This window comes from Puma concolor, chromosome C2, assembly GCF_028749965.1.
Source record: "Puma concolor isolate L17-30 chromosome C2, mPumCon1.1.hap2, whole genome shotgun sequence".
Taxonomy (NCBI): Eukaryota; Metazoa; Chordata; class Mammalia; order Carnivora; family Felidae; genus Puma; species Puma concolor.
In genome coordinates, this window is record NC_141675.1 from 155,944,851 (window position 1) to 155,960,884 (window position 16,034).

Consider the following 16,034-nt stretch of genomic DNA (forward strand, 5'->3'; position numbering starts at 1 on the left):
CTGACCGATGGCGCCCTGGGGCACTGTCCCTGCCACATTTCCCCAAATCAGGCCCTGAGGTTAAAAAAGGACACGAGGTGGAGGACTGTGGTGGGCGGCGGGAACGTTCTGGATGAAGCAAGGAGCCTCATGACTTTGGCCCGGGGGCTGTTGACCGCTAGCCTGGACCCTGCTATCACTCGGCTTTGACGATTCAAAGGCTCAGGACATGCTTGTCTTTGTAGCTGTTTCCTCTTGTGAGACATTATACTGGGGGCTGAGGCCGCGAACCGTTCCGGGACCCAGTGTCCTGCCTCAGGAACAAACCCTGCTCGTTACTCCTGGCCCCCTGTCGGCGGGGCGGAGGGAGCATCCCGCCCGGGCTGCCGGGCCCGGAGCTCGCGGGCGCCGCCCCGCGCACCTGCCGGCCCGCACCTGCCGGATCTGCAGGCACCTGCCGGGCCAGCACCCGCCCGGCCCGCACCCGGCCCGCACTTCCGTCTCGGCCCCTCCGCCCGCCCTTTGCTCTCCTTCCCCGCCGCTGTGCGCTTCGAGGGCGCGTCTCGGTGCCTTCCTCGCCACACGGTCCCAGCGAGGTCCCTCGGGTCCCCAGGGAGCCGCACCTGGAAGATGCGCCCAGGGACGACAGGTGAGTGCTGCGTCCACCGCAGGAGGAAGAGGGGACCTTGGCCGGGGAGACCCGCCCCCTCCCCTACCCGGGACCCCTCCCGGTGCCTGCAGCGGCCGAGCCCGAGGGCGGGGCCGGCCCTGGGGCCGGGTCTCCTCGTAGCCCCGGGATCTGAAATGCGGAAAGCGAATCCAACAGGGGCCAGTTGGCCGGGGTTCCCGGCGCAGGTAAGACCTACACCGTTTCCCGGCTCCGGGAGTCTGACGCTTTTCCTGGAAAGTAGGTCTCAGGTGAGCGCAGGCACAGCCGGATCCAAGGAGCTCCAGGAGGACGGGGCTCGGTCCAGGGGAAGGGCGTGTGCCGGCCGGGATGTCCAGGACCTCAGGCGCCAGCAAGGGGGGCGGGCAGCTGCCGGCTAGAGGCACTTGTGGGCTCCACCTGGTGGTCCTCTGGCTGGAATCAGGGGTCATTAGCCACAGGTCAAACTGACCAGCCCAGCAAATTATGGAAAGTGGAGAGGACAGTGAGGCAGCCGTAAAAAAAAAAAAAAAAAAAAAAAAAAAAATTTTTAATATTTATTTTTGAGAGGCAGAGACAGAGGGAGAGCAGGGGAGGGGCAGACACTGAGTCTGAAGCAGGTTCCAGGGGAGGGGCAGAGAGAGAGAGAGAGAGAGAGAGACTAGAATCCAAAGCAGGCTGAAGGCTCTGGGCTGTCAGCACAGAGCCTGACGCAGGGCTCGAACTCACTCCCAAACCGCAAGATCATGACGTGAGCTGAAGCCAGACGCTTAATGGACTGAGCCACCTAGGCGCCACCGGGAGGCAGCCTTTTTAAGTCCCTGGGGGATGTGGGTGGGCGGGACATGGGGAGGGACCAACAGGGAGTGACCCGAGTCACTGACTGTAACAGTTCTGGTAGCATCTCTCCATAAGGCCCTTGTTATTTTCTCCAAATACCAAACTACTGGAGACCGCAGAAAGCCTGGGAGAAATAGGAAAAAGGGAAAGAAAAACAAAACGGTCATCCCACCAGTCATCTGGTCTCCCAAAGCCGGCCTTCCTGACCGTGGCCTCTGTCCACAGTCACTTGCCTGGCTGCCTGGCTTTACAGGGCGCCCTGGGTTCCTGCGTTAACCTGCCCCACCTGCCTCCTCTCTGATTGGTTTTGCTGTTTCCTTCCTATAATCCGAGGGATCCGGATTCCTCCCGGAGCCGGTCTGCAGACCTTGCCCAAAAAGGGGAAGTTCAGAAGTGGAAAGATCTCTTGGCCTCGTTAGCAGCCCCCTCCCCTCCCCGGGGGACAGCTTGTCTGCCGGGAGGGGGTCAAGGACCCTCTTTCCTTCTGGCGCTAGCTTTCCAGCTGTGTGGTCACAACTCCAGAGAGTTCTAAAGGCCACCTTCACAGCTCCGGACCCAAAGTTTGGAAAGACGGATTTGAAGATTTTTCTTTACTGTGTGGAATAGTCATGTTCTGTACAAAACTGGTTGTTTATGAACAACATGGCTTTTGGTAACTCGTGTGGATGGTAGGATACATGGGTGGAAATGCATGTCTCTTTTTGTGGGGGGAGAAAACATCTCCCCCGGGACACTGGCTTTCATGATAGCTATTTGGGAAGATTTTTTCCCCCATTATTTCTGTATTGTATTCTTACAATATTTTGCCGGTTACTTGGTGGAAAATGCTGAATACTCTCAGATTGCTTTCCCCTCCCTACACCTTTTTCACACATAACCCTATGAGTCATTGCCCGAATCATGTGGTCCTTTCACACAAGGCTCTGACACGGCACCAGATTTGTATTTATATGGATGTGTGTGGTTATGAGAAAAGGTCACCTGCGGTAACTCAGAACCGTGTTGCTCTGGACTTTGTGAGCTAAGGATTTGGCAACGTTCTTGGAAGTGACATTTTCCTTGCTACTTCAGTCCAGCCCTGGGTCTGTCCCAGGCAGAAAGTTCACAGGAAGGACATTTTCAGATCGAATGGGTGAAGTGAGTTAAGCCAGCACCGCCCTTCGCCCGTGGGGCAGCTGCTGGGTGGTGGTTGTCCTAACTCCGTAGAAGTAGGGCGTTGGTGTGCGAACCTTACAAGGCAGGTTACCTTCCAAACCTACTGTGGTGTTCGGGTGTCATACCTGCCAGTCTCTCTGCCCCCAAGCCCCAGTCAACAGGACAGCGACAACTGTGGACGCTGAGGCTGGCTGAGCCTGGAGCCACACAGCAGCCAAGTCCCGAGCAGGATGAATAGGGCTCAGCCACACCAGCCTGCTCGGCCCCCACCGGGGACAAGAGGGGCAGGTGTGGCCGCCTCCAGGGTGACGGGGGTTTGCGTTCGTGTCGGCGAGACAGCTTCCTCGTCCTACTTCACGTTGAAGAAGTCCCACCAGAGAAGGTGTGTTCTTACGGGCTCAGAATTGCCTTCTTCAGGGCCCCCCCCCGGGTTGGAGGGGTAGGGGGAGCCCTGAGAGCCACCTGCCTCCAGCCTGGCTTAGCGTGAACTCTGGGACTGCTGTCTTCTGCAGCGTAAGTGAAGGGGCCTGGGCCGGCCTGAGACCCCGAGAATCTGCAGGCGCCGATGAGGGCAGGACACACACACAGAGGCAGGTGTACACAGTGATCGAGAGTGTCTGGAGAGGAGTTTCACTGACTCCCTATCTGTGCTTAGAACTGACCTTCGCTCTAGCCCTCACATGTGATGCCTGCCACACGGAAGCACATAGGATACGTATCTGTCAGCCACCGAGGACTTCATTACGTCACAAGAAGAGGCCGGATCCTGGTTACAGGGTCACAGAAGGTTCCTGAACTCTGCATACTTCCTCCCCATCCCCCCCACCTCCTCGGAAGCTGCTGGATCCTCTCCCACGCAGGTCCAGGGAGCCGTCTTAGCTGAGGTCTGGCTCCCACCTTTCCCAAGATGAGTCCTCACCTGTGCCCTGCTGGGGCTCTGGATTCTTCTCTGCTGCCCAGGGTCTGAGGCTGTCGCCACAAACTGCCCCGTGTCCCATCTGCTCTCCACTCACCCCAGGGACGGAGCTCCTGATGCAAGTGCCTCAGCTTGTCTGGACATTGTCCAGGCTCCCGGGCCTGCTTTCCCCTGCCAGCCGGGATGCTTCTGTGACTGTGACCGGCCTGTGCACTGGCTGATGGTCTAGCTCATCCCCGGCACCTGCCGCCTAGGTCTCACGGTGGACTGGCCCCGGCCTGTGCTGTCCGGTCTCCCCTCCTGCCGTCAGGTGGTTCTGGCTCCAGCTCTCGGCTTTTCTCAGCCAACCCCAGAAACCCGCAAGGTCACTGGCTCGCCCCTCACCTGAAGCACACCCACTCCATAGCCTTCTGAGGAGCCCTGGAAAAATGTCCAGGGTCGGGAGCTCATTGCCTTGCAAGGCAGGCCGGCCACGGTTTATACTCTTGCTTACGAGGACGCACGGGCTCCTTATTTGTTCCTTATTTTCTTCCCCGTCACTTCCATTCATTTGTCCTTGTTCGGCTGGGGATGAAATCACGTCTCCCTCCCCTGTCGCTGTCCTTTCCACATTTGGAAGGTAGCATCATGTTCCATTCCAGAATTCTCCAAGCTAAACGGCACCTCTGCTCCGAGATCTCACACGGGACGTGGCGCCTGGAAGATCCTGAGAAGAATCTCTTGTTGCCAGTTTTCTTCTTTAAATGTGACACTTGGATAAAATAGCCCGGCCGTGATCTCTCTCTCTCTCTCTCTCTCTCTCTCTCTCACACACACACACACACACACACACACACACACACACACAGGACACAGTGGACTATTGTTGCTTTGAACCCGACACCGTTAACGCTGACTCCGTATTTCCAGCAGTCCTACCGCACTGTTCACTCGGTGTGCATCCAACGGAATATTCTGGAACATACGTGGCCCATGGCCCGTGCACTCTCCTGGAGGACCTTGGTGTGCAATGCTGGCAGGGCACGTCAAGGGCTGGTATGAGGGTGTGTGGCAGGCCGCACTGAGGTCGGGGGGGGGACTTGAAGAGAGAGAGAGAGAGAAGGCTGGGGGTCATGGAGGAGAGCACCCTGTAGTCGGAGGGACAAACTCATACAAACGTGTGAGACAGGAGAGGGCCCGTGAATCGCGTGACCCGGTACAGAGCAAACCCAGGAGTTGCAGGAACAGGGTCGGCCACACCTGTGGCTGGTTTTTCCAGCTTTGAGGGGTCCCTTCAGTCTTGCAAATGGCGGTGGTCACAACTGCCCCAGGTGCTTCACAACAGAAGCCATCCCCGCAGAACCTTCTAGCAACCTTTGGGACCGCGGGGTTTGCAGAATGGAAGGAGGGCGTTGACGTCGAAGGTCACACTTGAAAAAGACCGACTCATCGCGGTCAAACCGAAGCCTCCCATCCTGTCCCATCAGCACGACCCCCTGCGCTCAGGAGCCGCCCCCACGCACAAACACACACCGGCTCGAGTTAACATCCCCAGTGGACAACCCGTGGATCGGGAGGACCAACCGAATGAGGAGGCTTCGGGGGGGGTAGGCTGGGAGGGCCCCGGCCTCGGAGTTCTGGGCCTTTGCCCTGTGGGCTGATGGCACATTACCGTCCTCACACACCCGAATGTTTGCTACAGGAAGGGACCCACCTTCAAGGTTCGGGAGTCCAGAGTTCTTGGATCTTATTATGCCTAGGTTACATGACCACGTGACCCAGGCGGGACTCCCTTCCCTTTCCTCTCCTGGAGGTCGGGGGCAGGGCTGGAAGCGCCAGCCTTCCGGGCACATGCTGGGCCAGCCCCTCCCTGAAAGCTACCTAAGGACCTCCCCTCCCCCCTCATCACCTCCTTAGCACGGGCTCAGGTGTGGTTGAACGGGGCTCCTTTATGAACACCGCAGACACTCGTAAGAGACAAGAGATAGCAAGGGTTTTAGGATCTCTTGCCAGGGACAGGGACAAAGACCAAAATCTTTATCGTACTCCCTGTGATAAATGGACACGTTATCTGGGAGCCCAGGCGGGTGTGGGCTTTTCTCTCCCTGTCAGCGGGAGGGAGGATTTAGGATGGTCGTGGCCTGGGGAGGGGGAGGCTAGAGAGAGGCAGAGAAGTCCGGGGAGGTGAGATTAATGGTGGAGGTAAACCCATGGAGACTGGCCGATGGATTCCATCAGGGCTGGGCAGGGAAGCGTGCCCCGAAGGAAGGGTCCCAGCTGCCTGGCACCCGACCCCTCCATGCACTGAGATGGGCCGCAGGCAGGTCAGGAGCAGACCTGGGGGCCAGGGAGGAGGAAGGGTTTTCCGGAACGTGCCAAATGTGCAGCCTAGACATCCCAGGGTGCTGACCGCAGGTCCGCGGTGGGGCGCCCCTGCCAGGAACTCAGAGGATCGTCTGGGTGAGCCGGCCCCGGGGTCCTGAGGAGAGGCCCGGGCTGCGCCCTGGGAGGGAGAGCTGGCAGAGAAGGCCAGCCGTGCCCACAAAGTGGGAGCCCTGTCAGGGTCGTCCGGGGAGGCCATGCACAGGGGAGTCTGCCGTCCAGGGACAGGGCGCTGGCAGCATGGAGGACTTGGGAGGCCTCGACCAGCACAGCCGTCCTGAGCCACCTGTGGGAGGTGAGGCCTGGAGGCTGTGGGAGGGGACAGTTATTTCTAGGTGCTTGGCCTGAGTGGGTGCAGATGTGAGGCAGCCAGAACATGGTGGGGCCAGGCGGGGGGGGGGGGGGGGGGGTCCCTTCCCTTCCCCTTTTTCTTTTTCCACCTTCTTTTCTTTCTCCTCTCCTCCCTCCCCCGTCCTGCTTTTTCTTAATTCTTAGGACTGGACCCATTAACACATAGTTAAACGCTGATCGGAAATTCGTGCTGCCTTTGTATGCTGGGCCTGCATCTTGGCACTGTGGGCGATCCTGAACTGAGTCCTGATCTTTGAGATATTTGGGGGCTGAAATCAGAAAGGATTGGTGGCAGGTTGTCTGTGAAGGGACGAGGAGTTGACCCCCTAGGCTTCCCCTGACCTAGGAGTGGGTGATGCCTTTTTTTTTTTTAATTGGGGTGCCTGGGTGGCTCAGTTGGTTGAGCGGCTGACTTCGGTTCAAGTCACGATCTCACCGTAGGCAGGTTTGAGCCCCGCGTCAGGCTCTGTGCTGACGGCTCAGAGCCTGGAGCCTGTGTCTCCCTCTCGCTCTGCCCCGCCCCTGCTCGCATTCTGTCTCTCTCAAGAATAAATAATAAAACATTAGAAAAAAGTGGGAGGAAGGTACCAGAGCCAGTCAACCAGAAAGACTCCCTCCAGGGACTTTCTGCTTCTGCCAGACCTAGGTTTTGCCGCCAACTTGTCTGTGATGATAATGACAGGCTTGGTGGCTGTTCCCAGTGTTACAGGGACTCCAGGTGCTGTTCTCAGGGTGCATCTTCACAGGGCTCCCGGTGCTGTTCTCAGCATAAACCAAACAAAGTCCCCGCCCTCTGGGATTTTCAGTCTGCAGGCCACTAATGAATCGTTGATGTTAGCATTTGAGGAAGCTGAGACCCAGACCGACCGCAAATATAAAAAATGGGCGTAGAAAACATCCCTAACTTGTTTGCATCTTTCGCTGCTATGGCGACAAATGCTTAGTCTTAGCAGCACCTGCGAAGCCATCATGGTTTCATCGAGGCAGCCATGGGCCTGACCTGGCTCCTGCTTACCCAGGAGTAATTTCTCCTCAGAGCGCCCTGCAGACGTGGTGCAGGAAGGGGGCTAGGATGGCACCTGTTCCCCGGGCATCCACCACTGTGTCTTGTCTGTCCCCAGGCACTCTGAAGGCTGTGTTCTTCCTCTTCGCGTCCATATGCGCCTGGTATTCTGGGTACCTGCTCGCAGAGCTCATTCCGGAGGTATCCCTGTCCAGTGCTGCTTATAGCATCCGGAACATTGGTGAGAGGCCCGTCCTCAAGGGTGAGTTCCATGAGATGTGTCGACTCACGGTTCTGAAACCCAGCCGTGGTGGTGAGGGGGCGTCTGGCCTCAGCTGTGCCCAAGCTGGCCATTTGATGTTGAAGAAGTTGATCATGATGATGATGGTGATGGTGATGAGGAGGAGGAGGAGGAGGGGGAGGAGGGGGAGAAGGGGAGGGTAATCCTTGCCCCTTGGGCTCCCACACCTTTCCAAAGTAGGGTATCCCTGCTCATCCCCATATGAGATCCCACGACAAACTATGATGTTAGGAAAACAAAGAAACTTCACGTCCAGGAGGTGTCAGATAAAAATAAGCATTTGGAATACAACGCAAACTAGGAATGAAGTGAAATCACAAAATCTCCGTTACAGTCTCCGTAGGAAAAGGCGTGGGGCACTCAGGTAGTAATTCGTACCCTTTTTCGAAATCTCATTGTAAGTAGGTAAGCTGGCACGTTTTCAATGCAGAAATGGGTCCTACAAAATTAATTTCGCAAATATAAAGAACTGGGTAATGATTTTTAAGAAGTTGCGAAAGCAAGGGGGGGGGGGTGCCTGGCTGGCTCAGTCGGTAGAGGATGTGACTCTTGATCTCAGGGTCATGAGTTTGATTGAGCCCCATGTTGGGTGTGGAGCCTACTTAAAAAGAGATCTTTTTTTCCAATGGTTCTTATTTTTGAGAGAGAGAGTGAATGGGGAAGGAGCAGAGAGAGGGGGACACAGAATCCAAATCAGGCTCCAGGCTCTGAGTTGTCAGCACAGAGCCCGATGCAGGGCTCAAACCCACGAACCATGAAGTCATAACCTGAGCCGAAGTCGGACACTTAACTGGCTGAACCACCCAGGAGGCCCCCCTCCCCAAATAAAATCTTTTTTAAAAAAAACTTGTAAATCTCTTCCTTTTCAGATTACTCGCATTTCTGAAAAGCTATTTATTTATTTATTTATTTATTTATTTATTTATTTATTTATTTATGAGGGAGAATGGACAGAGTAGAGGCAGAGATAGAAGGAGGGAGAGAGAATCCCAAGAAGCTTCCTTGATGTCAGTGCCATGTGGGGCTCGATCCCACAAACCACGATATCAGGACCTGAGCAGAAATCAGGAGTCGGAGGCTTAACCCGACGAGCCACCCAGGCGCCCTTGGATTAATTACCTTTTATGACCACCCCCATAAAAAAAAAATTAAAAAAACCCATAACTTTCTAGGAAGTGATTATGACTGTTTTTACTTTATTTATTTAAAATTTTTTTTTAACATTTATTTATTTTTGAGACAGAGAGAGACAGAGCATGAACAGTGGAGGGGCAGAGAGAGAGGGAGACACAGAATCTGAAACAGGCTCCAGGCTCTGAGCTGTCAGCACAGAGCCCGACGCGGGGCTCGAACTCACGGACCGTGAGATCATGACCTGAGCCGAAGTCGGGCGCTTAACCGACTGAGCCACCCAGGCACCCCTGACTGTTTTTATTTTAAATGAAGTTTCCACAGTGAATGTGCATGCAATTGGATACGCCTACAGTATCCAGACTGTGGATGAGGCTCAGTGCCACGTGGGGCCCACACACATAGAGAACATGGGAGACACCCTCAAAGGGCTTTCTCAGCGTCCCCATTGTTATACAAAATGTGCGGTCTGTCCTGGACGTGGGCTTGCCTCTAGGAGCTGCCTCTGAGGCCTGCCTTTTGAGTGGGGCTCCTTCGTGTGGTTTCCCAGCCCCCCCCCCCCCCCCCCCCAGCGCAGGCCAGGGGAGGCCCTGTCACCTTCCCCTGCAACTGAAGCACTATCTGGTTCCTGGAAACCCAGAGGTGGCGGGAGAGCAGGTGACCATGGCTGGCGTGAGGGCTGCGTCCTGGCTCCTGCTGGCAGTCGGCTCCACTTTGGAGGGACACATGACTTCCTGGGCGTCCGGTGGGCTCAGAGTTTGGGGGTTGAGCCTAGTGATCGATTGGTGGTTCAGGGCTCGCGTGGATAAGACATTAACAGGGACCGCGTCGTCCTTGGGGCTCTGCGGGCTTTGCTGTGGGGCTCATTTCGTGCCATTGTCAAGCCCCCAGGGAGTGGCCTCCGTGCAAACACAGGTACCCTTTGGCCAGGCACTGCCTGTACAGCCCTCAGCGAACCCCTGGGTCCCTCTGGACACCTGCACTCCTCCGTGCCTGTTGAGCACACAGGGACCTAGTCATCCTTGGCTTTGGACAGGGTTCAAGGTGAGCGCAGCTCCTGCCATCAGCACAGGGACCTCTGTTACTCTTGGCTCAGCAGAATGACGGGAACACCCTCCTGGGAGTGTTTGTTCTCATGTCCTCAGTGACCCCCCATGTCTGATCAGATCTGAAGCAGAGGAAGGAGCGTGTTGGCCTGTGAGATCGGTGCTGGGCACGGACGGACGGGGGCCCAGGAGCCGGAGGCACCCACAGAGCACTCACCCCCGTGCCCGAGGCCATGCAGGCTGAGCCCCCCTCACTTGGCCCTGACGCCCCTCCACCTCGGGCTTTCCCCCTAATCCGTGGTTTGCTTTTCCACTTCATAAACTATTCTCTGAAAATGACCCACCTCCCGGCACAGCCGCCCAGCCCGGGGAGGGTGGCTTTGGGTTTTCGAAGTTAATTCTCACCCCGCGAGTCCGTGCTCTGCTGGGCTCGTACCGTCCCCACGTTGGATGTTGCCTCCCCGCCGTCTTTACGAGACGGTAAATCTGAGCTCACCCCAAGTACCCCTGAATCTGGTGGTTTCCGCGACCCGGCCGTTGGGAATCCATGCTCCGGCTGCCCTGTGCCACCGTGTTCCTCATGTTTGGTGAGAGGACTGACTGCGTCGGCCTGGCTCCTTTGTGAAGGATGCCGTGCTCGCCCCGGAGGACAGAGCGCCTTCCGGCTCCTTCTCTCCTCTCAGGCCTCAGTCTCCCCCCACCGCCCTTCCTCCCCACATCTTTGACCCTCTGCCCGGGTGAAGGAGTTAACATGCCGGGTTATCACCTACCTGGGCAAAGGCGGCCCTGGTTTGACTTTTCCTGCCCCTTCGCCCCATTTTCCGCTCCAGTCCATTCTCCCAACCAGCATCTCTTGGTGACAGCATCTCTCTGTTTGGATACCTAATCGCAGACAGAACTGTCGTGTCCTGCCGATGAGTGTATCTTGGCATCAGAAGGTGCTGACCCCTTGGCCCGGGGTCTGTGGTTCCGTGGCAGGCGGCGACTGGGAACGCCAGGCCTTCGTCCCTCTGCCCTGTCCCCTCCTCCGTATACTGCGCGCGTGTGCCTTGCCCGTTTCTCTGCGGTGCTTCTCTTTCTCCTTGTCGATTTGCAGGGAGTTTTGGGTACGTGTGAAGCTACTGATGCCTGATCACTCCCCTCCCCCACCCCACGGCACATGTCACAATGTACCGTGACCCGTGCTAGCTTACCTTCCGCCTCCCGTGTTTGCGTCTATGAAAGCTCCTGCGTCGACTGCGGTCCCGTCCGGTTGGGTCCGGTACCTGATGTCTAACAGGTATTTTAGTAAGTGTCCGTGGAAGAATTTGTACGTCACTGGAGGGGTGCATCTGGCGGGAGGCCCCGCGTGCCCCACACACAGCTTGCAACCCCAGGCCGCGAAGGTCAGTTTCAGGAGACAGCAAGTGGAAGGAGGATCCTGTTGGAGTTTTCTCTCGTATACTCCAGATACGAGGTCGTCGAATCATTTTCTTAGGCACCCTTGCGAGAGGGGACCAAGCCAGGCAAATCAGCCGTGGTGAGCTGCCTTCCTAGATTCTCAGCCGAGGTGAGAGGAGCTGATGACCGCTAAATGGCTACCATTGCACAAAAAAGCCAGAAAAATTACTTTTTTTTTTTTAATTTTTTAATTTTATTTATTTTTGAGACAGAGAGACAGAGCATGAACAGGGGAGGGTCAGAGAGAGAGAGGGAGACACAGAATCTGAAGCAGGTTCCAGGCTCTGAGCTGTGAGCACAGAGCCTGACGTGGGGCTTGAACTCATGGACCATGAGATCATGACCTGAGCCAAAGTCGGACGCTTAACCGACTGAGCCACCCAGGTGCCCCGAGAAAGTACTTTTTAAGAAATGTTTATTTATTTATTTATTTTTGAAGGGGCGGAGGAGGGGGAGAGGGAGAGGGAGAGAGAGAATCCCAAGCAGGCTCCACACTGTCAGCCCAGAGCCCGATGCGGGGCCCGAACCCACGAACCGTGAGATCATAACCCGAGCTGAAATCAAGAGCCAGACGGTCAACTGACTGAGCCACCCAGGTGCCCCTGAAAAAGCTACTTTTTTTTTTAACCTTTATTTATTTTTGAGAGAGAGAGAGAGAGAGAGAGAGAGCGCGCGAGCATAAACGGGGGTGGGGAAGAGAGGGGACAACAGAGAGAGAGAGGGGGACAGAGGATCCGAAGCAGGCTCTGTGTGGGCAGCAGAGAGCCTGACGCAGGGCTCGAACTCACAAACTGAGAGATCATGACCTGAGCCAAAGTCAGACGCTCAACTGACTGAGCCACCCAGGTACCCTGAAAAGCTACTTCTGATTCTGCTCTTAACTAGTTGTCAGTGTCTTCGAGATCCCTCCTCTGTCACTGAGGGGACATTGTAAATGCGGTCTACGTCTGAGGCTCTTTCCAGTTCCAAAATCAACCCTGCCTTCCAGGGTGCTGTGTCCTCCGGGATCAGCTGCGTTTCCTGCTTTCTAATCCCATGCCCCCTCAGTGAAGGTGCAATGCCACTCCCTTTGGGGGGACATGGGGACAGAAGCTGGTGGAGGTGACACGGCGGTGTGCCCACAGTCTCCCCATGGGGTTCAGCATCTTTCTGCATTGGCATCACTGAGACAGGTGAACCGGTGTGTGTGCCAAGCGTCTGGCACTTGTCACCGCCCTTGGGGCATCTGAGAAATCATTATCACTGATTATGAGAGACACCAGCCCTCTTTGGGTGCCTTCTGGGCTTTGCTTTTTGTGGACCGGACTTTCATCTCCTATAGAACAATGAGGCGAGTTGACATGGCTGAAATGCCTTCAGCGCACGCGCGGGAGCACCCTTCCTCTCTGCCTGGAGCACACGGCAGGATCGCATTTCTGGAATCACCTTCCTCATTTAAAGGGGTGAATGTAGCCATGGTTCCCAAATCAGGAAGTACTTCAGGAAGACAGGTTCCTGGACCCTGCTCCAGGAAATTAAAAATCTGGGTTCAGGGTGGAGCCTAAGAACCTATATTTGCTTTAGTTAATGTACGGATAAGAACTAAGGTAGACTTCCCTCAGCAAGAGAATGATTTCTGGACTGAAATTCCCAGCAGGAGGCCAGCTGTGTGGGAACCACACCGCCCATCAGGACATCGGGTCTCACTTAGAACAACAAGCAGGTTTTTTGGGAGACCCATAAGCAGGATACTGACCAGCAGGCTGGCTGTTTGTGCTGGCTGGGCGTCAGCTTCTGGGTGCTCACAAGGGCTTTTCTGTTCAGCCTTTGGGGAATGAGTTTCAGGAAAAGTGCCCAGGACCTAGATGTAACACAGTGTCGGGTATTTAACAGGTATTTTTTGAATACCTATCTGTGTTGTCAGACTCTGTGAATTTGTCAAGGAGTGAACCTGGTTGGGGAGCATGGTGGGGAAGAGGCAGGGTTTGGACAGAGCTCTGTCTTCTGAGACGATGTATCTGTCTTTCCACACCCCCACTCCAAATAACGAATACGATCTTTGTTCACGTAATGGTATTTTGTGCTTCTAGGGAATGGGTAGAAGGTTAAGAAAACCTTAAAAATATTTTTCTTAGTGTTTATTTATTTTTGAGGGAGAGAGAGAGACAGAGCGAGGGAGGGGCAGAGAGAGAAACACACACACAGAATCCGAAGCAGGCTCCAGGCTCTGAGCCATCAGCACAGAGCCCTATGCGGGGCCCGAACTCATGAACCGCGAGATCATGACCTGAGCCGAAGTCGGACGTTCAACCGACTGAGCCCCCCAGGAGTCCCCAGAAAACCTTTTTAAAATGCCACACAACCGTCCCCAGGCCCTGTGAGAAAACAGCATCTCCACGTCACTTTGGTCACAAGAACCACATTCTCCTTGGAGAATCCGATGAAAACCAACGCCTCCCTTCTAGAAAACGCACCCACACACATCTACACGAGCAGCACCTGCATTTTGCAAGGGCCTGTGAGTGGCGGGGCCACAGGTTTGGAAGACCGGCCCGTGGCACTCCCGGCAAAGCGTGGGGCCCTGCTCCCAGCCCACCCGGCCCCCAGGGGAGCTGGCCGCCGTGCAGACAGCAAGTCGGGTCATGCTGCTGACCCCAGGGGAGGAGGAGGCCACGGGAGAACACCCTTATGGGAGCCCTCCTCCCCATCTCCCAAGGACGGCCCGGCTGGGAAACTCCAGCGTCAGGCCTGGGGTGAGAGGGCGGGAGGGATGGGCGGGTCAAGTCTGTACTGTGCTTGCCCTGCTGCTCCAGTCACCTTGTCCGTGTCCCCGTGTCCCCGAGCCCCAGCCAGGCGGGGCAGAGGGGACAGCAACAGGAGAACAGGAACAGCTCAGGTTGGGACCCAGCCCTCACTGCCCCACCCAGCCCTTTGTTTCCTCCTGACCCTCACCAGGTCTCTCTCCCAGGTGGAGTCCCGGCTCCTGGCTCTAGAACAATCCAAAATCCCTTTTCCTCTAACCCTTGCCATCACTGTACTCATCTGCTGTCGTTCTGTCTCCACATTCCCAGGGGGCACAATGTGGCCGTTGGGCACACGGGACACTGGCCACCTCCGTCAGTCAACACGGCACTCCTGTCAGCGTGCTCAGTGCGTTCAGGACACACGTAGGTCCTTCTCAGCTCTAGGTTGAGAGGACCACATGGCCAGGGCCCTCCTACAGCCTGGGGTGATGTCCTTTTCTGAGAGCAGAGGGCTGCTTCGGTGACTCTTGTTCCAGTTGTGTGGGGAACAGCAGGGTCCGCGCACGAGGGAGCGAGTCTGTGTGCTTGTTAAGGGGACAGGGACACCGACGTTAAGGCAAGGCAGGTACCCGGTAGGATGTATGTGGATCCCCGTTCAAGAATATCCTCTCCGGGTGGGCTGTATACACAGGATGTCTGCACGCCAGGAGACAGGGCACACCTGCTTTTATTTTATTTTTTAAATGTTTATTTATTTATTTATTCTGAGAAAGAGAGAGAGCGCGCGTGTGCGAGGACGCGCACGCACACATGGGAGGGGCAGAGAGAGAGGGAGAGAAGGAATCCCAAGCAGACTCTGCACCATCAGTGCAGAGCCTGGTGCGGGGCTCGATCCCACGAAACGTGAGATTGTGACCTGAGCCAAAACCAAGAGTCAGATGCTTAACTGACTGAGCTACCAAACCCCCCCCCCCCCCCCGCCGGACACATTTCCTTTTAAACAGTATGTTACGTTTTCAAATACTATGCCCGATGTGTTTTTAGGGAAATTACCTCTAACTTTGAAGTAATGGGTATTCTTATTAAATTGGAAGAAAAACAGAGCTAAAATAAATACTGTAGTGCCCCAAATCCAGAGACACAGAGAAGATGCTGTATTTTTGGCACTTTTTCACATTCATGGTTGGACCCCTCGCTTTAAACTTAGAGATTGGGAAAAAAAATGTATTAAGTACATTATGTGAACACTTATGGAAGTAACGTACTGCTTGAATATATATAACCTATGTTTACCAACTTTGCAGATGCCCTCTGCATGCATAGAAAAGTCTGGAGGAAGATACGCCGAAAAGAGTCTCAAGATTATTTAGAGTGAAAACATGGGGACTGTTTTCCTTTTCTTTCACTTTATTTTTCTCCGGCAGAAATTAAACAAGGAAAGGTAAAAAACCCCACGGTCCTTTCTTGTGTTAAAAGGTAGACTCAATAGGAAGGAAGGTTGGTGAAGGTGGACCGGGACCTGCAGCCACACATGTCCAGAAAGCCTTACGGTCCCTCGCGGCTTTCGCATGGGGCGCAGGGTGGGGACAGAGTTCGGCGTCTCTGAAGTCAGGAGATTTCTCCCCCACCCGGGGGGTGCAGATGCCCACTCAGTCAGTCAACTAAGAGTAGAGCCGCTGCGTTTACCACATCCCACCCAGGGGCTGGGAGCACGGCGGAGAGGAGACAGTCACCGTCTCCTGGGGGAAGGGGACTGGGGGATAAGCTGAGGGCCAAGAGAAAGAAAAGAGAACAGAGAGCTGGGCAGCGGGGAGGTCTCAGGGGCGGGGCAGGCGAGGAGGGAGGGGAAGATGTGGATGGAGCACGCGCTCCCTGGAGAGCTCTGTGTGCCCCCATCCCCAGCCGGGGCACCTAACCCTGTGCTCCCCGAGCAGTTCTGCCCGTCCGGCTCCGGACCTTCCCCGTGCGTGTCTGCACCCGGATTCCCGCCAGCAGGGCCTCCCAGGGCCTCACCACCCGCCTGGCTGTCACAGCCGTGCTTCCTCAGTCAGAGAGGCACGGATCACACCTCTGGTCAAACTGGACAAGCGAGAGGGGGACTTGGGATTTAAATCTGAACTGGGCACAGCACGGCGGGTTCTG

General features: G+C 55.7%; 1 protein-coding gene across 2 annotated transcripts in view; it reads left to right on the plus strand.

The window, feature by feature from the left end:
• The first annotated feature begins 398 nt into the window (after nt 1–398).
• Nucleotides 399–16,034, plus strand: part of FAM3B (FAM3 metabolism regulating signaling molecule B) — a 42,461-nt gene continuing 26,825 nt past the window's right edge. The window contains exons 1-2 of one of the 2 annotated variants that reach the window (XM_086720257.1): nt 401–628; nt 7,370–7,513. In XM_086720257.1, coding sequence (XP_086576383.1) covers nt 610–628; nt 7,370–7,513 — 163 coding nt within the window. In that variant the 5' untranslated portion in view covers nt 401–609. Of the gene's footprint in view, nt 629–7,369; nt 7,514–16,034 lie in introns of both variants that reach the window. The other variant, XM_086720258.1, reaches the window with a different exon arrangement.